The sequence below is a fragment of the Typopeltis vanoorti genome, chromosome 10 (genome assembly GCF_054136105.1).
Source record: "Typopeltis vanoorti isolate ZY-2024b chromosome 10, IOZ_Tvanoo_1.0, whole genome shotgun sequence".
NCBI classification, from domain to species: domain Eukaryota; kingdom Metazoa; phylum Arthropoda; class Arachnida; order Uropygi; family Thelyphonidae; genus Typopeltis; species Typopeltis vanoorti.
The window spans coordinates 70022666-70047026 of record NC_143558.1 but is presented as its reverse complement, the minus strand read 5'-3'; the positions used below and the strand labels follow the sequence as shown (position 1 = coordinate 70047026).

The window sequence follows — 24361 nt, the reverse complement described above, 5'->3', positions numbered from 1 at the left end:
GAGATTTGAACCCATAACCTATTGGCTGGAAAGCAGAGATGCTATCCACTTGGCTAACCAAAGCAGTTGACTGAGTTGGTTTATATACAGTCACGGAATGTATATAGACAATCACTAGCAATACTCATAATCTTGTAACCCAGTTTGATGAAATAATTCCCATGAAGGTATCATTGAATAGGCATAAAGCAGCTGTGATATAGATAGATCAGCAACTCAAAAAAAGTTAACCTGTTAGCTAACTACTCTCTTCTAGAGAAAATAAGAGATTCTTAGAGAGGATTCTGATGAACAGTTCCATCTGGATGAACACTATTCTAAAGTAAGAAAAACTTTGGGATTTGTAAGGTAAGCATCAACATCAACTCATTTTTCAATGTTACTCTATCACAAGATTCTACTCCCATTAAATTCATGCTTATAGTAGTGTGAGTTCTGATAATAAAAAAAAAATGATAAATACAAGGAACTATTGCAAGTGAATCCATCATAGTTAATGAAACAATTACTGAAAATTAAGAGGGGAGGCTTAAACAAAAATTAAGTTTTGCATTGGTGTTCTCTGATAGCACCTTTGCACTCAAGTCCAGTATTTTAATTAAACGGAATAATTTATACATTGTATTCCATTTTAAATTCTGTGAGGTCCTTCTGTGATAGTGGTGATCTTAACAAAAGTGAGATAGTATACTAGTTGCAGGAGTTAGTGAAGGTGAATGAAATGCAAACAGGAGAATGTATTGATGAAAGAAGAGTAATGGAAAATGAGAAGAATGGCCTGGTAGCAGCAATGCAAAAATAGTGACCTGATGTAGAAGATCCTTTCATAGGACAAAACATGAGTTCAAATGACTGGAGTAACAACTGACAAGTGTTGTCAGATCTCCAGATATATGATGATTCCACAGTTGCCAGTGGCAGCTTGATAGACCACAATAAAAGTGTGTTTTCCTGGAGCAAAGATTAAAAATATTAATGATGTTAGTAGAATGCAAAAAAAGGAATGCGAAACAGTTTTGGCAAGTATGAATGATTTGAAAGGTTACAGATAATAAGAGAGGATATGCAAAAGTTGCTGGAAGGAGCAAAAAATAATAATGTGAGAGAAAAGACTAAATTTGGTTTCATGTATGATAGGAATGAAATGAGAAGGATCATGATTGCAATTAATGGATAGGTTTTTTTTTTTTTTTTTTAACGTTGTACCCATAAATGAGAGGTTGACTGATCAACCTATAGTACATTAGTATCATACTAAGTAGCAGGTTAGAAAAGGAGGAACTTGTTTACATTTGCTTGGAAAGATTTTATATTGTATTTCTTGGGAAACATGACAGGGGAAAACTGTTCCACAATACAGCAGTTGCAAGGATGAAAGAAAAGAGACTTGTTTGTTTCAAGGTGCACTGTGAAGGGATGTTGAGCAGCAGCTACACGTGCTCCAATGAGCTTAGTACTAGGTGGGGGAATTATTGATGTTATTTCAGATGAGCATTTCCCATGGAAATATTTGTAGAATACACATTGTCTGTTCGAAAGTGGGAGGAGTGAGTTTGTAAGAGATGGGTCATTAATAAGTCTGATTGCTCTCCTCTGTATTAAGGCAAGCATTTTGAGGGAGCTTTTGGGAGCCCAACGCCCCATATGTGGGAGCAGTATTCAATAGCTGGGCAGATTTGTGATTTTAATGTTAACAGCTGTTCAAAAGTGAAGTAACGTCTTGAGTGAAAGAAAAATTCTAGTTTTTTGAAGCTGAGGATGCAATGGTTGTGATGTGTTTATGCCAGGAGAGGTTTGAAGTCAGGGTAATTCCAAGAACACAAATCTCAAATTGTCTGGATTTTTTTTTTTTTTTTTTTATATATGAGAAATAGGACAGAACTGGGTTTTATTAACAGTCAAATTGATGAGGTTATCTGAACCCCATTGGAGGATGGCTTGGAGATCAGAATTGAGGGCAGTGGTGGTTGATGTTCTGTAGGTTGAGGTGAGTAGTGTAGAGTAAGATTTATCAAATAAAAGGGGGGGGGGGCATAGCAATGTGCTGTTGTCTGCAAAACTGTCTATTGGGTTGGAGGGCAACTGAAGTAGGTCATTGAAATATAGCAGAAAGAGGGTTGGTGAGAGGACAGAGCCTTGTGGAACCCTGACACTAGTTGAATGGTGAGAGGATAAGGAACCACCCACCATCACACACACAGTGTGCATCCAGACAGAAAGCTAGTAATCCAACTACAGAAGTCCTGAGATTATTTGGTATGAGATGACCAAATGATGGTAGTTTGCTTAGTAAGCCTTTGTGCCAGACCCGGTCAAAAGCTTTGGAGACATCGAGTGCAACCACTTGAGATTCACCAAACTTCTCCATGGCATTTGTCCAGAGATGAGTGACATATGTGAGCAGATCTCCTGTTGATCAGTGGCGATGGAATCCATACTGGCAGTCGTTTATTAGGTGGGTGCCTTCAAGGTAAGAGTTGGGAACTGATGGTTTTTTCCATTACTTTAGGCAGGACTGAGGTAAGTGAGATAGAGCAGTAGTAGTTGGTCCAGAGATGGGTGACATATGTGAGCAGATCTCCTGTTGATCAGTGGCGATGGAATCCATACTGGCAGTCGTTTATTAGGTGGGTGCCTTCAAGGTAAGAGTTGGGAACTGATGGTTTTTTCCATTACTTTAGGCAGGGCTGAGGTAAGTGAGATAGAGCAGTAGTAGTTGGAAGGCAGTGACTTGTCGCCCTTCTTGGGAATGGGTTGAATATAGGCCAGTTTCCAGGTTGTGGGAAAGATACCAGTGGAGTAAGAGAATATATGTAGGCAACATAGGATAGAAGTCAGTTCTGGTGCACAAACTTTCAGGATAATTAGAGAAATGCCATCAGGGCCAGGAGACTTTTGTGTCTAATTTGGACAGTATTTTTCTGATCTCTTCCTGGCAAAAGGATATAGGGGGCATTGTATGTTGGGCATCTGGAATGGTGGGGGGACATTTACCATTGTCACTTATGCATGCATTGAAAGCAAAGTGTGAAGCCAGAAGATTGTCTTTTTTTGTGGTTACATTCCCTTCTACATATATACATTACGGAATTAATGCATATATGTAAATAGGATGAGTGTGTAGATGTATGGGGTGAAATGGATGAAAGAGGCTAATATATGGCTTATATTTGAATGAATCTGGAGTGAAAAATGCTGTTTACTAGAGAATGGGAATGCAGAATCGGTAAAACACTATAATTCAGAAGAAAGGGGGGGGGGTGTATGGCAGGCAATGAAGAAGTATCTGTGAGAATGGAAATGATCACAGAATGTAGAACATAGTTTCTCAGGTCTCAAATCCAAATCAGCAGTCATTAAATGATTCAAGGGAACCTGTAAATCAATGAGATATTGTAATTTTGTGTATTAGATTGTCAGAAGCATCAGAATAAGGATGAAGAGTTTTAGAATTAGTTAGTTTGATTTTGCTAAAAATTATACGCATTAGTTAAGACTTGAAGTAGGATAGAGCTACTGGGAGAGAATGTAATCCTTACATTCTCTCCCAGTAGCTCTACTGTATTTTGAGGGAGGATAGAGACAACAGAATGGGAGAGCAGATATAACTGATGATGGCAGGACTACAACTGTCATGAGCAGAAGTTCAGCAGGAAAGTTGGAATGGAATAATGGAAGACATTGAAAGCTAAATGGTGTGAGACCAAAGCCAACAGGACAAAATATATAGTTGGTTGCTGTTATTGACTTGGAGAGAGCAACGCAAAATATAGATGATGCATTGGTAAACTAGTTGAATGAGTTAGGATAAATAATTGTAGTCAACTCTCAAAATAACAAACTCATAAAGCTTGGTACACTGAATTTCCTTCAGAATAGCACCAGGTCTGTTGGATGATGCTTTTTCAACAGTCTGTTATAACAGTATTCACTATAATGAGAGACTGACTGTATTATGGAAGACTTCAACTATGGAAGTGGAAAGAACACATTTGTATGTGGGGGGGAGACAGCAAAATAGATTTATGCAGATCTATTGACTGAGAGAGAAAGAGAGAGAGATTCCATCATATCATCCCCTTTATTTTTGATAGCTTAATGTGTCTGTGCAATTATTGCCTTGTGGATTTGTTACTGACTTTTTTTTAAGGAACTTTTGAATCTTGCCTTGAAAAGAACATGATGGCAGCCAACTAGGTCTGCTACAAGTAGCACAACTAGGCAAGCAGTGCAAAAATCAAATGCCATTAACAGTGTATATTTTTCAAAACTGGTTCAATTGTTGCAAGTGTAATATGCATGCATGGCAAAATATTTTGTTAGACTATAAGTTAACGAATGCGAAACAGACTGAAGGAATAAAAGTTAGCATAAATGAAAGAAATGGAATGAAAGTTAGTGAGACTGAGAGAGAGTGAAAGAACACAAGAATAAAGAAAAAAAAGCAAGTGATAAGGGAACAAAAGTATAAATGAGGAAAAGGAAAGTATGATGCAGCAGAACAAGAGGTAGCAAGACTACGAGAGCGACAGAGAGTGAAATTGTCGGAACACAAAATAAAACAATTATTCAAAATGAAATGAGGAATATGTGGAGTGATATCAGAAGTTTTAGTGGAAACAAATGGAAGTGTGCAAAAGAATAGAATGAAAGAAAAAACAGGTACAAGAGGTGACAAGTGATTTGAGAATAGCAGTGTATGGGGATTCCATTGTTAGAGGATTGGTTAATGAGAGAGTTCATAAGGCCTGGTATTCAGGAGAAAGAATGACCAAAATAATTCATGCTTTGAATATCTTGAGCAAGAAAATTAGTGGTGGTTGTGAGGGCAAATGATTTAAAAGTGGACATAAGGAGAATGTAAGGACGGATATCCAGAGGTTAATGAGGAGAGTGAAAGATAACAGTATAGTGGGAAAGGTTGTTAGTGTGTTGCTGAGGTATGACAGTGATGAGTTGAAAAGGAGAACCAGAATCATAAATTGTATGCTGACAGAATTGTCTGAGGAGGAAAAGAGTGCAGTTTGTGAATGTATGGCATATATTGAGGAAAGAATGGAATTATACAGACATGATAGAGTGCATTTGAATGGCTTTAAAGCAAGTGAACTGGAGAAACTGATGATAGATCGAAGTGCAGTGTGCAATGAAAGCAAGATATTAAAGAGAAAGATCAGAAGAGTGGTATGGAAGAGACTAAAGTGCTTGGCAATGGAAACAGTAGTAGTGTGAAAGATGAAGAAAGAATGGGAATGCAAAAGGAACAGGGAAATAGTGGGGGAGAGTCAGAGTGGATAGGGAGACAGCATAGGGAGAGTGGATGCTGGGAGTAGTAGTGAATGTATGTATGGGAATGATCAGTATAGAAATGGAATAGATCGAGATGCAAGTGGGATAGCTGAGAATGAGTGGATATATGCAATAAACAGTAAGAAAGGTGATTGGGCAAGAACAGGTGTGATAAGAAAATCACAACCATCAAGTGGCTTGGGTAGGACTGGTTATAGACCTAAAAGTGAACTGCTGTGTTTATTTACAAATACCAGGAGTATCAGAAATAAGGGAGATGAAATTCTTTCACTGATAGTTTATTTGTCCCAAAATCATTGGAATAAGTGAACCATGGTTGAATGAAGATGATATCTAATGGGAATAGAAATGGAGAAGTATAGTGTTTTTCGTGAGGATAGAGGACAAGAAGGAAGGGAGAGTGCTGCTGATGATAGCAGGGGAATTATGTCCACATAAGATAGACATGAAAGAGAAAAATAGTGGCAATGGTTTTGAGGCAGTGTGGTGTGAGGTGGAGGGTGACAGGAAAAGATATTTAGTTGGATGTTGCTATAGTCCAGGTAATGTGGAGGATGGTGATGAAGAAATGTATAAGCAAAGTTTGGTTAATGAACAAGAAGAGGGTAATTATTATGAGTGATTTTAATGATAGCAGTATAGATTGAAATGAAGAGATAGTATTTGGGAATATGAAAACCGAATTTCTCGAATCCTTGAGAGACAACTATCTCAGGCAGAATGTAAAGGAGGGCACACGAGAATTAAGAGTTTTAGATCTGATAATTTCATCAGACGATGTAATTGTGAGTGGGGTTTTTCACTTAGCTCCAGCTAGCGAAGGTGATCATGAAGTGATCACATAGGTTGTGGCTAGCCATATAAAGACTTCTGTGAGGAAAGGATATATGTGGAACTACAAGGTTGGTGATTATATATAACTTAGAAGGCAGCTTGGAGCTATAGCATAAAACAAGGAGTTGAGCAGTGAGGAAATAAATGTGGCTTGGGAATAACAGAATCAATGTGAATATATTCTGAAGGTCATAAGACTGAATAAGGTAGGTGTAAAATGGATGAATGAGGGGGGGGGGTTAAGCATGAAATCTGATAGAAGGTACTTTGGAGGTAACACAAGATGAATAATTGTAATAATCAGCTGGATGAAGAGTATAAAGAGAAGGCCAGGAAAGTGACTCAGTTGGTAAGGAAAACAAAAGTGCAGTAAGAGCAGAAATTAGCAAATGAAGCAAAGATAAACCCTAGAGAGTATTTTGATATGTGGCAAGCAGAAGGAAGAATGATTATGGTAAGAAGCTGTTAATGGATGAAAGTGGGAAATTGGTGGCTGTTGCAGAGGACTTAGTTGAGCTGTTCAGTGAGCAATTCATCAGGGTGTTTCATCCTCAGCGTGAAATTGGAAGCTCAAGTGTGGAGACTGAAATGAGAGCAAACTTAATGGTGAACAAGCAAGAGGTACATAATGAGTTAAATAGGGTAGATATCAATAAAGCAATAGGACTTGATGACATATCACCACGTGTCTTAAAGGAATGTTCCAAGAAGTTAGCATCAGTCTTGCCTACCTGTTTAACAAGAGTCTAGCAACAAGACAAGTCCCAAAAGAGTGGCAGGAAGGCGAAATTTTTCCACTTCACATAAGTGGTAATAAGGCTAAGGCAACAAATTACAGGCCAATCTGTACACATGGAGATGTAGTTAAGGTATTGGAGAAGTTGGTGAGAAATAGGATATAAAAGTTGATTGATAGCAGTGGTATTCTTTGTAATTGTCAGCATGGGTTTGTTAAAGGGATGTCATGTTGTACAAACTTGCTTATGTACTATAACAAGGTGACGAATGTATTGGACAAGGGAGATACATATACAGTGGTACTTAGATTTTTCAAAGTCTTTTGATGCCATTGGTCAATAAACTGAAGCAGATAAAATTGGATGATAGACTAGTTTAGTTGGATAGGTGAATGACTATTAGATAAGTATCAGCAAGTTTTGTTGGGGGGGAGACCATCTTGAAAGAGGCAAGTCACTAGTGGTGTGCTGCAGGGGTCAGTTTTGGCACCATTGTTATTTAATTTGTATATTAGTTATATTGGAATAGGTTTAACTGATGATACATAACTGTTTGAAGATGATGCAAAACTGGGGAGAGTGATGAGGAATCAAGCATATGATGTGGCCTTACAGGAGGACTAGAATAGATTGTATGGGTGGGCAACAGTATGGAACTATGAGTTCCACACTGTTTTACTATAAATTACTATATTACTATAAATTCATTATTCTTGTTAGTACAGTGATACAATATGGCAGTGAAAGGCAAATCATCGAGTAGGTTGTCATGAAAGCCATCAACATAAATGGCATGGATCTTTTAAAAATAGTATGGTGTTGCGAATGTAGTATGTATGCATGGGAAGATGTCATGAATATTTATGTAGAGAGGCTGAATAAGCAAAAAGAGCAAGAGTGGGCATGTAGGAAGTGATATTCTAATAAACCAGAATGTAAGTTTAAATATGAGTAGAGAATAATGCACCATAACTGAAACGGCAGATGAGGAAAATTTTTCAAATGTTTAAAAAGAGTGTGGAAGTGAGAGCGAGAAAAAGAGTTCAACTGATGATGAAGCAAGTGATAATGACAAACAAAGTGCAATTAACGATAAAGTGGGCAATAATGAGGTTGAAAAACAGAGCACAATTAACGGTAAGGTGGCAAGCAAACAAGCATGTGGCTAGAGATAAAATAGTGAGGATCAATGATAGTGAAAAAAATGATGCAGGATTTGAAAGCTGAATTGGTGAAGATGAAGAGGATGCAGAGTGAAATTGTAGATATGTGCGGCAGAATGAAGGAGACAAAAATGAATGAAGTCAATATGAAACAGATAACAAAAGACTTGCAAAGTGGCATTGTATAGGGATTCAGTTATTAGAGGTGATAAATGAGAGGCTACACAAGGTTCATTTTCTTGTTTTCCAGGAGGTAAAATGAACAGAGTGACCGAGGCATTGGATATGAGGAGTAAATAATCAAAAGAGTTAGAAGTGGTAGTGAGGACAAATGACTTTACTGGGAAAAGGACAGTGTAAGATTGGATATTAGGAGGTTGTTGAGAAAGTGATGATAATGATTTATGGTTTTAATGGCACAAGGATAGCAAAAGTCATACTGCACCATATAAAAGGTTATAGCAGTACATTAGGTAAGACAATCCATGCCTGCAGTGGAATTCGAACATGCGACTTGGTTGGAGAGCAGGTACACTAACCACTCAGCTAACCTAGGCTGGTTGTTCAGAAGGATAAAAGATAACAGTGTGACAGGAAAGGTAGTCAGCGTGTTGCCCAAGTATGGGCAACACGCTGACTACCTGTGATGAGATGAGGCAAAGAGTAGGCATAATAAATTATGTGTTAGCAGAGATGTGTGAAGAGAAAGGAGTGCAGTTTGTTAATGTGTGGAATGAGCTGAAGGCAAACTGAACTGTATAAGAGTGAACTGCATTTGAATGGTTTTGGTGTATCATTTGAAGAGACTACTGCTGGAAGGGTGAGCAACGAGTGCAGAGTACAAATCTGAGCAAGTAATAAGCAATATGAAAGAGCAGGAGAGTAAGGAAGAAGAGATTGAAGTGGTGCTTCTGAATGAGGAAGTGGTAGCATGTATATAGAAAATGAGAGAACAAGCATGCAAGACAAAAAGGGCAATGTCTAAATGTATTCCAAGGGTCGAAGGTTAAATAAGGTAGGTGTGAAATGGATGAAAGAAGAATTATGCATGCAGTATTAGAGAAAGAAGGCATTACAGAATCAAAATAAGATGCGTGGTAATAATCAATTCTACGTGAAGTAGAAAGAATAGACAGGGAGAGAAACAGTTGGTCAGGGTAGCAAAAGTGCATATGAGCAGCAGTTAGCCTAATGAAGCCAAAAGAAACCTAGTAAGTTATTTTGATATGATGTAGCCAGCAAAAAAAGAATGTTATGGTAGGATGACACTGAAGGGAGAAAATACTTTAAGGACAACTGCTACTGAGGATGTGGTTGAAATATTTAATGAGCAGTTCATAAAGATTTTTCATCTTTGTGAATATGACATCGTGGAGAATTTGAGAGCAGTAGATGATGAGGGAGTCTGACAGTGAGTGAGAAAGATCTGTATGGGGAATTGAACAAAACTGATGTTAATAAGGCTGTAGGACTTGATATATCACCACGTATTTTGAAGGATTGTGACAGGTGGTTGACCTTGACATATTTGTTTAATATGAATCATACACTGAGTCAATGTCAAAAGTTTTTCACTTGGTTATACTATAAATTAAAGATGCCAAGAAATTATATTATTGTATTATATGAGATACTAAAGCAATTGATGAGATCATTAGCCTCTATTTACAAGTAGCCCAGTCATGAAGTAACCCCCACATGTAACTTTGTTTGCTTGCACTTGGATAAAGGATGAAACCAAGAATATAATTTCTTGGCATCTTTAATTTATAGTATAACCAAGTGGAAAAACTTTCAACATTTCTTATACTTAATTCTTTAGGAATGATTAATTAGGAAACCGATTCCTCTCTGAGATCTTAGATTGTCACCATAACTATAGAGTAGATGTCCTTATTACACAATTTAAACTGCATTAAAGTGTAGGAGATGGAATTAATTATTTTTAATTCACTCTCCTACCCTACACTAATGAGTTTATATATAATTACTAACAACATTTGATTGATTGAGTTATTTATTTGGATATACCTGGAGTAATTTCTGATGACATTTATGGGGGGGGGGGAGAGACTGAGAAGTTCTGATAAACACGTAGAACAAAAATGATATTAAAGCAACTGATATAACCACAAGAAAGAACATCCAAGGATATAATAATATAAGAACATAAGTTACCTTCATAACTCTGCTACTAATATGTTCTTTTTTGTGGTTATATCAGTTATTTTAATATCATTTTTGTTCTAGGTGTTTATCAGAACTTCTCGGCCCCTTCTCTTAGAATAACATAAGGTTTATTTGTACTGATATGAACACTTCAATCTTAGATCAGTAATAGCATTTCCTAAGAAAGAATGCAGTAAGTTTCTCAGCAACTAAAAGGATAACACACACAAAGACAAATCATCAGTGGCACATTATAAAATTACTTTTTTTATGAATCTTAAAGAAAACTAAAACAGAACTAACCTGTTTAAATTATAACTTTTTCTTTTTTATTTCTTGATGTAAATTATAATTACAATCACATACCTTTTCAATAACTATTATTGGCCACAGTTCCTTGGAATTTATATACAGTGTCAAGACAGGAGTTTGAACTTGAAGGTCTGCTCTGTCACGCTGTTCATAAAACTAGAAATGGGTTCAAAAAGTGTTTCAGTTTTAATAATATGGGAAAAAAATGAAATTATATGAAAGAAAGCTGAGAGCAAGAGAAAAATTTTATCATGTACTATACTGAAATAAAATCAATAATAATGAGAAATATTAGAAATGATAACACTCATTTTAAGTTGTTCAGAAATATTTCCAATGCAATTATGCTATGCAAGATACTCATATGACTAAGAATTTTATGTATTCTCAAGCTAGTTGGTATGTTTCATAGATAGAAAATGGCCAAGTTTTCAAATGCAGTTTTGGAAAGTATATAGGAGATAATCAAACTGTCTCAATATCATTGCTACATCATTTTCTAATTTAAAATGCATCTTAAAATATATAATCAAAGATAGTGTGATTAATATTGTCATATTTAGAAGTGATAATCTAATGATGATCAGAAACCAGTGAATAAATTCAGTCAAATACCAAAATAAACTAGGAGAATATAGCACCAAGTTCAAACCAATTTTAAGAAATGGATCTGATAGCTGAATTAGAAATAAAGTCATAAAAACTAGAAACTACTAAGTTCTGAGGAAAATTAGGGGAAAATGAAGAGATGCATCAATTTAAGAGCTAAATTATTTATCAAGATATCACAAAAAGAACTTAACATTATTAACATTCAACAGTACATAAGTAGAGTTAATCTCTGGATATAGTCATTTAAAAAGAACAGAAGATGAAAGACTAACAAAACAGCGAGAGTCAATTGCGTGCATGCACACACACACACTATTCTAATAATTTAGATCTATAAATGCAGAAATTCCTACATTATGATGTTGATAAAATCAACTGCATCATTACATATGCAGTTTATACATGATATACAATCATAATAAGCAGTTCAAAACAGTAGTTTATAAAATATCAGGTCATCCCAATAGCAACATTGTTTTTAGCATTAAGCTTTGAAAGGATATCAAAGATAAATCACTTGCTAATTTAATCAAGTATACATTCTCCATATGAATCAATAATAACACTCTTCCAACATTGTGAAAGCTTCATAATGCCATTTCTATAAAATTCAGGAAGTTTGGAGGCAAAGAAATCACATAGGGCTCAATTTCAGTGCCTCTAATGTACCATACTGTTTTTTAATAATGTAATGTTGCAAACTTCGAAATAAGTGGTAATCTGAAGGTGCAAGATCAGGAGAATATGGAAGATGTGGAAGCTTTTGCCAGCTGAGTTCCTCAATCATGGTACAGGTGATTCTTGCACTATGAGAGCACAAGTTATCATGGTGAAAAACAACACCCCTTTCAACTGGCCAGAGAACATCTCTTTTCTTTCAGTTTTTCATTCAATCAATCGAGTTGTTCATAGTATACTTCAGCTTTGATTGTTTGGTTTGTGGCAAGAGTTGAAAGTGTATAATATAGCCATATCCTACCAAAAGCTTAAACAAAACCTTCTGAGAGTGAAGTTCTTGTTTTGGCCTGTTCCCCTGAATGAACCCACTGCCTTTGCACTTAATATTCTTGTAAATTATCCACTCTTTATCACCAGTGACTACACAACTCAAAACAAAGATTGAACCTCTTGATAATGAAGAGTAATGCAGATGTCGATGTGCTCTCTTCAAATGTTGTTCATCAGTTCACGAGGAATCCACTTGCTCAGCCCAGATACTATTCCAAGTTCTTGCAAATTGCGATGGATGGTCAATGATGATGATGAATTAAGTTCTTTTGCTAAATCTTCAACAGTTGCATTGGCATTTCTAGCAACAGTGGCTTCCAGCATCTCATTATTAAGAGAAACCAGGTGCTCGGAGTGAGGGAAATCTTTTAAGCTAAAATCCCATTGTCAAAATTTTTGGACATTGCTGGCACTTTTGCACATTCAAAACATTATCGCTATACACTTCTTGCACATTTTTTTACAGTGTTAGCAGCACTGTTGCCTTTTTTGAATTCATAAAGCATGATGTCTGATTCAGTGACCTCCATAGTAATAAAGGGTTATATGAACAATAACGTTTGTATGAGGTTCTTGCAAGGTGGAATTCCTTAGAATGAGTCCATTTCAGCTTAGCGGTACTTCATCATCATCATCATCATCATCAAATTCCTGCCATGTACCCTCAAGGGGTGTACAGGATATGACAGTACTACATGAAAAAATTACATCATTACTAACTTCCTATCTACAATTTTTTTCCAAATCAGTCTGTTACTTGTCAAGACTCCAACATTATCAGATCTTATATTTCTATCGTCTAAGGCACTTTGTACCGTATCAATCCACCTATATCTTGGTCTTCCTCTGGGTCGTTTTCCTGCCAACCTGGCAGAGAACACTTGTTTTGCTAATCTTTCCTCTCCCATTCTATTTAAGTGACCATACCATCTGAGATTAGCTCTGCTAACACATTCCTGGATGCTGACAATGTCAAGTTCTTTCCTAATATCCTCATTTTTAATATGATATTGCCATTGATGCCATCTGTTCACGCCTCTAATCTTTCTCAGGACTCTCATATCTGCGGTCTCTAGTCTTTGGTCAAGTGTTTTACTTCTGACCCAGCTCTCAGATCCATAAGTTAAAACTGGTTTGAACACAGTCTTGTATACAGCTAATTTAGTGTTCCGACTAATTTCTTTCTTATTCCATATGAATTTATTCAATTGAGTTCCCACGATACCAGCTTTGCTGATTCTGTTGTCTATTTCTATATTTAGTTTACCATCTTCAGTAAAAATTGTGCCTAAGTAGCTGAAATGTTTTACTTGTTCCACAGGTTCTCCATTCACAACACAGTTGACATTTTCAATGATTCTGCCAATTTTCATTGTCTGTCTTTTTATTGCTGACCTTCATACCATATCTATTACAACAGCTATTCAATTTAGTCAGAGAATCTTGCAGACTTGTAGCGGATTTATTTAGAAGTATAACATCATCCGCATAAAGCAAAGAGCTGACATTAACATCTCCAATTTTGATATCATGTTTAATACCCCTTTCCTTCATAATGTGATCCATATAGATAATGAATAACAGAGGGGATAATGTACATCCTTGTCTCACACCAGATTTAACATTAAACCATCTTCCTGTACTTCCTTCAATTCTAACTGCTGACTCACAACTCAAATAAAGACTAAGTATTGCTTGATATAATGCCCCATTGACACCATATAACTGCAGCGTATTGAATAGCTTCTCTCTTGGCACCTTGTCATATGCCTTTTCCAAATCGACAAAACTTAAATACAGATCTTTGTTATATTCCCATGCTTTCTCGACTATTTGTCGTAAAGTGAAGATCTGATCCTGACAGCCTCTATTTGGCCTGAATCCAGCTTGTTCTTCACCAAGCTTTTCTTCCACGATTCTTCTCAACCGTTTCTCAAGTATACTTGCATAGATCTTGCCAGGAACACTCAGTAGGGAAATACCTCTGTAATTCTCACATTCAGTTTTATTTCCCTTTTTATATATGGGTACTATGAGAGCTCTACTCCAATCATCGGGAATTCGTCCCTCTGTCCAGGCTTTCTGAACTATGCAGTGCAACCACTGTAAGACTCTTATACCACCATACTTCAGCATTTCTGGTCGAATATCATCTACTCCTGCTGCCTTTCCACATTTCAAGCATTTGATGGCTTTTTCTACTTCAAGTATGGATATGTATTCCTGACTGCATGCCTGGTCAGTGTTTTTTATCACTGTGCTGTCATCACTGCTTGTTTCATTTAGCAGTTTTTCAAAGTAATTACTCCATACTTCAAGGATATCTTTTTCTCCTGTTTTCATTTCACCTTTATCATCTCTAATTCCTTTTACAGCACTCTTTCCTCCATTCCTAAGCTTCTTCAACAACCTCCAGAATATTTTGCCACCTTCTTGATATTTATTTTCTATATTCTTGCCAAAGTCCTCCCATGACTTTTGTTTAGCTAGTTTTACACACTGTTTAGCTTTCTTGCATTTGTCTCTGTATTCTGTAAGAGTAAAAGCTGACTTATTTGCCAGGAACTTTTGATATGCTTTCTTCTTTTCCTTCACTGCCTCTTTAACTTCCTGTGTCCACCAGGGAGTTCTGATTTTTTTTATCTTTGCACACAACCTCACCACATGCCTCTCTGGCAGAATCAATCAATGTTTCCTTCAGGGTTTGCCACTGAATCTCCAAGGTTTGATTCCTGTTCTCAAACTCTTTCATTTTCTTTTCAATAATATTTCTGTATTTTAGTCTACAGTTTACATCTGAGAGCTGCTCAACTTTTATTCGCTTTAAAACTTTCTTACATGTTATTCTTTTCAATATGAAATTCAATTTTATCCTGCTCAAGACTAAATAGTGATCACTTCCAATTTCAAATCCTCTGTACACTCTGGTGTCCTGCACCAGGGAGAAAACATCACTATCAACAATAACATAGTCAATGAGACTTTTCTTATTCCTTGCCTCTTCTCTCCATGTGAATTTGTGCACATTTTTATGTTGGAACATGGTGTTAGTAATAACCAGTCCATGTCCTGAGCAGAAATCCAACAGATATTTGCCATTATTATTAGCTTTGCTCTTTTCTCCAAATTTTCCCAAAATATTTTTGTATGTCTCACAATCATTTCCTACTCTACTATTTAGATCCCCAACAAGGACCAACTTTTCATTTTTCATTGTGTCAGTTGCTTTTTCTAAAGCCTCAAAAAATTCCTCCACTTCTACCTTAGTAGAACCTTCTGTGGGACCATAGGCACAAATAAGTCTCATTGTCCAGTTCCCCATTCTCATATTTGCCCACATTACTCTACTTGAGACTGACTGCCATTCAAGAAGATTAGCCTCGTATTTTGTGTTGAATACTATGGCTACTCCTTCTTTTCCTTGATTGTTATTGCCTGAATATAACATTTTGTATTTATTGCTCAGAAAGATCTCACCAGTTTTGGTCTTTTTTGTTTCAGTCACCCCTATTATGTCGATCTGGTACTTATCTAATTCCTCAGCTAGCTCCATTTCTTTGCCATTCAGGCTTCTTAGCGGTACTTATAAAGCTTTAAAAATTCATGTTTAGACATTTAAACAAGTAAGTATAAAAGATGACATTTCTTTTGGGATTACCTGATAATTCATTATATCACATTGAATCGTTTTATAAACTACTTTTCAAACTATTTTATATTTTAATAAGGTATTTTAAATATCAATGATATGACGACACTTTATCTCATTTTTTTCCAAGGGCAGTTTGGTTATTTAGACTTAACAGCAAGGTAGCTAAGGCCTTCAAGTATGCTTTTCCTGTTAATTCTGTATCCATATTGGAATAGCTCTATTCATTAATCTACGAGAAAAATCTCTGCCACCTTTATATGGGATCAGCTATTTCCTTTTTCAATGGAAAAATTCTATACAAAAGATTCCTCACATCCTAGTTGGGATGGAGAGCAGAAATGTTATCCAGTAGATAAACTACCAGTAGCTGTGCTATGTGCAATAAAATAAGATCTGAATCCAATCCTGAATATTTAAGCAGTTTTTATGTATAAATCCCAGAAATAAGTAAATAAATAATTTGATTTTTTAACTTCTGAAATACAGAACTAATTAAATATATTATTAGTCCAACTCATATGAGGCATTTAATTAAAGTTTGGAATAATTATTATAGAAACAGGCAGAGCAAGTGAGATATACTACAGGACATTTATGCAACTCTTACTTTACAATACTGCTGGAAGTTTCCCCTTTCAAACCTTACTCACAGTACTGATTACATTAATTTCTGTTCTATCTGACTTATTCTGATAAGTCAGATAGATAAGTCACAAGACTCATCATGGGAAGCCCACCATAGAAAACATGAAATCTATCATACCACTCCTTAAACTTATTAACTGTTACTGCTCTCACAACTATATCAGGCAATGCATTCCATGGTTTCACCACACTCCATGAAAAGAAAACCACTCCTCACCCTCTTCCTTTCACAACTTTCAGGAATGGCCCCTTGTCCTCATCCCTTCCCCCTGTTCCACCAAACAAAAAAAACTCCCTGGTGACAATTCTGTAACTATCTCTCAACAGTTTAAAATGTTGCAATCATATTACTTCTCCTTCTATCGACCAAACTTGGTAAATCATATTCCCTCAATCTATCCTCATTATCAACATTGTACAGTCCTGATACCATTTTTGTTATATGCCTCTGCACTTTTTTCCCCTTCAAATCTTGGGGACCAAATTTCAGCACAATAGTCCATATGTGGTCTGATCAGTGCTTTAAACAATGGAATGACAACTCTTTTATCTGTACTAGTTAGCATCCTTCTCAGTACAGCAGCAATCCTCTGAGTTACGATGGTGGTCTGAAAAGTTCTCGGCCTCAACCATAGATGGCAACACTATCGGCAAGATTTTTTTTTTCTAAGTTGGTACATCTGTCATAAGCATCCATGTGAAATTGCAAGTCATTCAAAGCAAAAGTGTTGTCTGTATCCCTTGGAATGGATAAAATTGAGTATCGTGCGGTTATAAAATTCTTTGTAAAAGAAGGTTTAACAGCAAAAGAAATTCATTCCAAGTTCATAAAAGTTTAGGGGCACTCCTCTCCTTCATTTTCAACAATTAAGAAATGGGCTGCCGAGTTTAAACGTGGTCGTACCAGCCTTAAAGATGATCCACGTGAAGGACATCCAAAAAGTGTAACAACACCAGAAATCATTAATCAAGTGGACAATACATTATTGATGACCAGCGAGTCAAAGTACATGAAACTGCTGAGACTATATAGGTATTTAAAAAGAACGTATAAGATATATTTTGCATGAAGAATTAATTGCAAATGAAAAAGTTTTGCGCAAGATGGGTGCCGCACTTGCTCACAGCAGATCAAAAACGCACTTGCATGAAAATCTCTGAACAGTGCTTGGAGCATTTAACAAGAATAAAACTGATTTTGTGCATCGATTTATTGCTATGGATGAGACTTGGATTCACCACTGCACACCAAAATCCAAACAGCGGTCAAAACAGGGGATAGAAGCCAGTTGTTCAGTGCCAAAGAAGACAAAGCCAGCTCCATCAGCAGGAAAGATCATGGCATCAGTGTTTTAGGATGCTAAAGGCATTTTGTTTATTAATTATACTGAAAAGGGTAAAACAATAACCGGGGAATATTATTCCGATCTTTTAACCAGAATAAATGAAAAAATTCATGAGAAACGTGTGACGAGCTGAGCAGAAGAGCAGTAATATTGAATAGCATAATAGTTAGAATGTGTCAGAAGAGAGGATTGGAATATGTGGATGCTTGGAGAGCGCTTGAGGACAGAGATTCAAATGAGGAAGGACGTAGGCATCTGGAGCGATTGCTGTTCTGAACGAGTCAGTGTGTCAATGTAGGGAGACTAGAATGCCCAGGATGGATGGTAGCAGGGATAACCTCTTGTGGAAAAGGGTACTTGGGAGAAGAGAGACAACATCCGGTAGCACTGAGCCCAGTGGAGTCTAGAGGGGGATAATGCTGGATATAGAAATAGTGGCATTTTTATGCTTAATACTAATGCCAGGAGTATCTGGAATAAAGGAGAGGAATTGGTGGCGCTGATAGCATCAGCCTGGCCAAAGATTATTGGGATCACTGAGACGTGGTTGACAGAAGAGGATATAATAACAGAAACAGAAGTAGCAGGGTACAGCATTTTTCGGCAGGATAGAAAGGGAAAGCATGGTGGTGGAGTACAGCATATGGTAAGTGACGATTTATGTCCTCTAAGAGTAAAGGCTTTGGAAGGAAGTGAGACAAATGATTTTGAGAGCGTATGGTGTGAGGTAGAGATAGGCAAGACAGGATATTTAGTAGGGTGTTGCTACAAACCAAGGAGCACAGAGGGTGGGGACCAGGAGGTGTTTTGACAGTGGAGCTTGGCAAGTGCAAGAAGAATGATTGTTATGGGAGATTTTAACTATAGCAGTATAAATTGGGGAGAGGAAGATGCATGTAGCAATAAGGGAATGGAATTTCTAGAATTCTTGAGGGACAAATATTTTAGGCAACATGTAATAGAGGCAACAAGAGGTTCAAGAGTTTTGGATTTGGTCATAGCATCAGAAGAGTTGATAATAACTGAGATGACATCTCTCCCACCAGTTGGAGAGAGTGACTATGTGGTTTTGGCTTGGAAGATGAATAGACATGCAGGAGTATCAAAGAGACAGGAACATATGTGGAATTATAAGGCAGGCGATTATAATAGTCTTAGACATCAACTTGGGGAAGTTTCATGGAGGGAGGAATTGGAAGGCTGGGATATCATTAGTGCTTGGGAAATTGTGAAGGATATTTGTTAGCAGCATTAGTAAGCTGTATTCCACAAGTGAAGAAGAGGACACAATTTGGTGTAAAGTGGATAACAAACAGTATTAAACAGGAGCTGTATGTGAAAAAGAGGCTATGGAAGAGATATAAGGAGAAAGGTGAAGAGCAGATGCATGAAGAATATAAGACACAGACCAGGAGTGTGACTAGTATGGTAAGCAAGGCGAAACTGGAATATGAGAAGAGATTGGCTCTAAGATCCAAAGAAAATCCTAGGGAATTTTTTAGCTATGTGGCCAGTAGGAAGAGAAATGATTGTGAAAGAATGACATTGTGGGATAAAAAGGGAAATAGAGTGACTGATGCAGAGGACATAGTGGAATTGTTCAATGAACACTTTATCAGTGTATTTCATCCTGGAAGAGTAAATTTTAATACTAGAGGGATAGGGCAGGTTTGAGGTTTAGAGGTTCAGGAGGAGAAAGTGTTCCAAATACTGAGTACTCAGGATGTCAGTAAAGCTGTAGGACTGGATGGTATTTCACCATGAGTTTTGAGAGAATGTGCTAAGGAACTGACAGCTCTTCTGACCTGGCTTTTCAATGAAAGTCTGACTATGGGAAAGGTGTCCAGGGAATGGAAGGATGGTAAGATAGTACCACTGCATAAGGGCGGTAGCAGACTGGAAGTGTCGAATTATAGGCCAGTTTGTGCATCATCAGTAGTTGTTAAGATCTGGAGAAATTAGTTAGGGACCGTATACAACATTGAGCAGATGAGGGTAATGTTATCTGTGAGAGTCAACATGGATTTGTGAGGGGCGCTCTTGTTTTAGTAATATGCTAACCTTTTATAATAAAGTTACACGAGCAGTAGATGAGGGAAAGGCATATACTGCCATTTTCTTGGATTTAGCGAATTCATTTGACAGGATGCCACATGATAAGCTGATATTTATGTTACAGCACACGGGTTTGGATGTCAGGTTGGTCAACTGGATTCAGGATTGGCTGTCCGATAGATATCAGAGAGTTGTGTATGGTGGGGCAGTTTCAAGGAGTCAGAGGGTTACAAGTGGGGTCTCACAGGGCTCAGTACTGGGACCTATTTGTTTAACCTTTATATCAATAACATTGTCAGTGGATTGCAGGCTGGGATATTCAGTTGTTTGCAGATGATATGTAGCTGGGAAGGGTTATTAGTAATTGTGCAGATGTGGTAGTCATGCAAGAAGATTTGAATAAGCTAGACAGATGGGCAAATGAATGGGGATGTTGGTTGAACGCAGCTAAATGTAAGGTCTTGAGGTTTGGGACACATCAATGGGATGCTGCATACTCTATTGGAGGAGATATACCGGAGGAAGTAGGGGGAGACAAGAGATCTGGGGGTTGTTGACTGATAGCAACCTGAAATTCAAGGGACATATTGCAAAGGTGTTGAAGGTAACACAGAGGATTGGTGCAATAATGAGAAGGATGCTGACCTGCAGAGATAAAAGAGTTATCATTCTGTTATATAAGACCCTGATCAGACCACACTTAGACTATTGTTCTCAGATTTGGTCCCCAGGATTTGAAGGGGGTTAATTAACTGTGGAAAAGGTACAGAGGCAGATAACAAAGGCAGTTTCAGGACTGTACAATGTTAGTTATGAGGATCGGCTGAGGGAATGTGGACTGCAGAGTTTGGTGGATAGAAGAAGGAGAGGTGATATGATTGAGACTTTTAAACTGTTGAGAGGTGGTTACAGGGTTGACACTGCGGAGTTCTTTCGCTTGGTTGAACAGTGGGAAGGAGTGATGACAAGGGGCCCATCCCTGGAAGTTAAGAAAGGAAACTGTGAGCAAGAGGGTGAGGAGTGGTTTCTTTGCATGGAAGGTGGTTTTACTGTGGAATGCATTGCCTGATAGAGTGGTGAGAGTGAGAACGGTCAATGAGTTTAAGGAGTGGTATGATAGACTTTGTGTTTCCTAGGAGGGACCTCCTGCGATGAATCTTGATAGACTTGTGTTTCCTATGAAGGACCTCCTGCGATGAGTCCTTTGACTCCTTGGAGGCCTAAATAATAACAATAATAATATTAAAAGACCCGGTTTGCAGAAGAAAAAAATCATCTTTCATCAGGACAATGCACCTGCCCACAAAGGTGTTTTGCCAATAGGAAAATTAAGGGATCTGCACTATGAATTGTTGGAACATCAACCCTATTCCCCAGATTTTGCTCCCTCTGACTTCTGTCTCTTCCCAAAACTAAAACTCTTCCTTGCTGGTCGGCATTTTTCTTAAAATCAAGAGGTGATTGTAGCTGTATAAGGGTATTTTGCAGATCTTACTGAGAATCACTACAGGGATGGGATAATGGCACTGGAGCATCACTGGAATAAATGTATTAGTCTTATGGGACATTAAGTTGAAAAATAGAAATAATTTTGAAATTATAAATTAGTTTTCTCATTGTTAGACCGAGAACTTTTCAGACCACCCTTGCACTTTCACCACCTTTGCAATGTGTTCCCTGAATTTCAGGTTTCTATCAATCATCACTCCAATATCTCTTGCCACCCTCGCTTCCTCCAGTGCAGTTCCTCCAATAGAGTATCTAAACTCCCATCTACATATTCCAAACTTCAAAACATTACATTTAGCTGAATTAAATTGAATCCTCCCATTCATCTGCCCATCTGTCTACTTAATTCAAATCCTGTTGAAGAGCTACCACATCTTTGCTATTACTAATAACCCTTCCCAGCTTAACATCATCTGCAAACAACTGAATATTCCTCTGCAATCCACTGGCAATGATATAAAGGTTAAATAACACAAGTCGCAGTACGGAGCCCTGTGAGACTCCACTTATAACCTTCTGCTTCCTTGACACTGCTCCCTCATACACAACTCATTTATACCTATCAGACAGCCAATCCTCAATCCAATTCACTAACCTGTCATCCAAACCTATGTGCTGCAACATCATAAATATCAGCTTATCATGTAATACCCTGTGAAATGCCTTTGCAAAATCCCCCCCCCCAAAAAATGGCAGAATATGCCTTTCTCTATCAACAGCTTTTGTCACTTGATTATAAAAGGCAATCAGATTACTAAAACAAGAGTACCCCTTAACAAATCCATGCTGACTCTCACAGATAACATTACCCTCATTTCCCCAATGCTATAAATGATCTCCTCAATAAATTCTCCAAAATCTTAACAACTACTGATGAAATACAAACTGGTCTAGGTCTATAGTTTGGCAATTCCATTCTACTTCCACCCTTATGCAATGGCACTATCTTACCCTCCTACCACTCCTTGGGTACCTTTACCATGGCCAGATTCTCATCGAAAAGCTAGGTCAACGGAGCTATCAGTTCATTAGCACATTCTCTCAAAACCTGTGGTGAAATCCCATCCAGTCCCCTTTACTGACATCCAAAGTATTTAGTATTTGAAACACACTCTCTTCTTGCACTTCTAAACCTCGAACCTGCTCCATCCCTCTAATATTAAAACCTACTTCTCCAGGATGAAATACCCCAATAAAGTTTTTATTAATAACTCTCGGAAATTGTCTTAACATTCTTAGCCAACTGTAGCTCAAATTCAGCTTTACAGTTTCCTTAAAAACATAGTTATTAATCTAACAACCACAGTTTTCACAATACATTTAGAAATCAAATCATGAAATATATTCTTAAAAGTCTTCCATTTACAATTAATATTCATTCCATTCAATTCTAACTCCCAATTTATGTATTTTAATTCTTACAAACTCTCAAAATAAGGTTTCTTAAAATTTCAGCAATGCTGCTTTCCTTACTACAGCTTCTTCCTTTAATTCCCCTGCCAGAATTAAATGGTAGTTAATGCAGTGTCTTTAAACAGCTAATAAGACCAATTCTTATCTAATGTTAATATTAAATTTTAAAACTATTACTCCTAGTACATTCACATACATGTCACTTTAAAAAGCTATCTCAAATTAAATATAAAAAAATTGCTACCTATTCTTTAACTACTGTTTCAATTGTCCATTACTAACTCACCGAATAGCTGACCCATAATACTAGACCCAGATTCTTCACTATGATAACACCCCACTCTTAATTTTACAGGCTAACCACACTATTTTGAATTCATCCCCACTACACATTTACTGAGTCAATTTCAAAATTTATATCCTTCCATGATAACAGGTGTATTTAATTGAGAATGTGACAAAAGCATGTTTCCCAGGTGTGAAAATCGAGGATGTTAGTGAGGAATTAGTTTGCAGAAGAGAGATCAGAGTTTTTGTTTTTGCTGGCATGAATTATTTAAAAGGTGAGAAGCATGCAGTAAAAGAATACAAGAAAGAATCGCTGAAAGAAACAAAAATGAAAAAGTAAAGACTGTAAGTCCACTGTCTTGGTGATAGGATGGAACTGAGAAGAACAGCCATGATTGCTAATGAGAAGATTGTGCAGTTTATAGATGTATGGAGTGAATTTTATGGATGAAAGGACTTGTATATATCTGAAGGACTGCATTTGAATGGTTTTGGAATTAGGAAAGTGTTCTTCAGTAAGAGGCTGGGAATGCAAAATCAGGGAAATTAGAGATATTAAGGAGAATAAAATCAAGCATGTCTTACCATCTCTGTGACAAATGAGTGCAGAATTTATCATGAATAACTGGGTACAGTTTCCGTGTTTTAAAATTGGAATGGCATGGTAATGACATTACACAAATAGGATATTAAAATGCATGAAGTTTACAAATGATAGAAGTATTAGAAAAAAAAAAGAAGCCATTTTTGGCAGTTGTCAGCTCAACTTGGCAAAAAATAGCATCTGGTTGAATAAAAAAATGATACAGCTCAACCACCTTCAGAGCAGAGATTACACAAAATCTATCTCCATTCTATATATCCAGGGCATCCAAAAAATTAACAAATATATTAAGAAAATACAATCTTACAACCATTTATAGACCACAGAAAAACTGACATCCCTTATCTGTTCCACCAAAGACCAGCCACATTCCCGAGACCTACTAGGTCACTTGCAGTTGCAAACTCTCCTGCTACAGTCAAACAGGCAAGACAGCCAATATCGGAATTTCTGAACACAAGGACTACATCATGTTCCACAATTACAGCCACTGTGGATTTGATGACAATGCTTTGGATACCCACCACAGGATATGCTGTAAGAAGGCTACTCCATTGCACTGCAGAAAATACAAATATGAGAGGCTATTCCTGAAATCTGCCTCAGCCCTGAGAAACTTTCCAAACCTCAAATGCATGATAATGCCCAAATTTGGGAATCAGATCTTCATCTCAACAGCCAAGACCACCCAATTTAGCTCAGTA

At 37.2% G+C, this 24361-nt stretch overlaps 1 protein-coding gene across 1 annotated transcript in view; it reads right to left on the bottom strand.

The window, feature by feature from the left end:
* Positions 1-24361, bottom strand: part of LOC150102495 (AP-5 complex subunit mu-1-like) — a 246378-nt gene that overhangs the window by 194942 nt on the left and 27075 nt on the right. The window contains exon 4 of the mRNA XM_090399180.1: positions 10580-10681. Within this exon, the coding sequence (XP_090255306.1) occupies positions 10580-10681 (102 nt within the window). The remainder of the gene's footprint in view (positions 1-10579; positions 10682-24361) is intronic.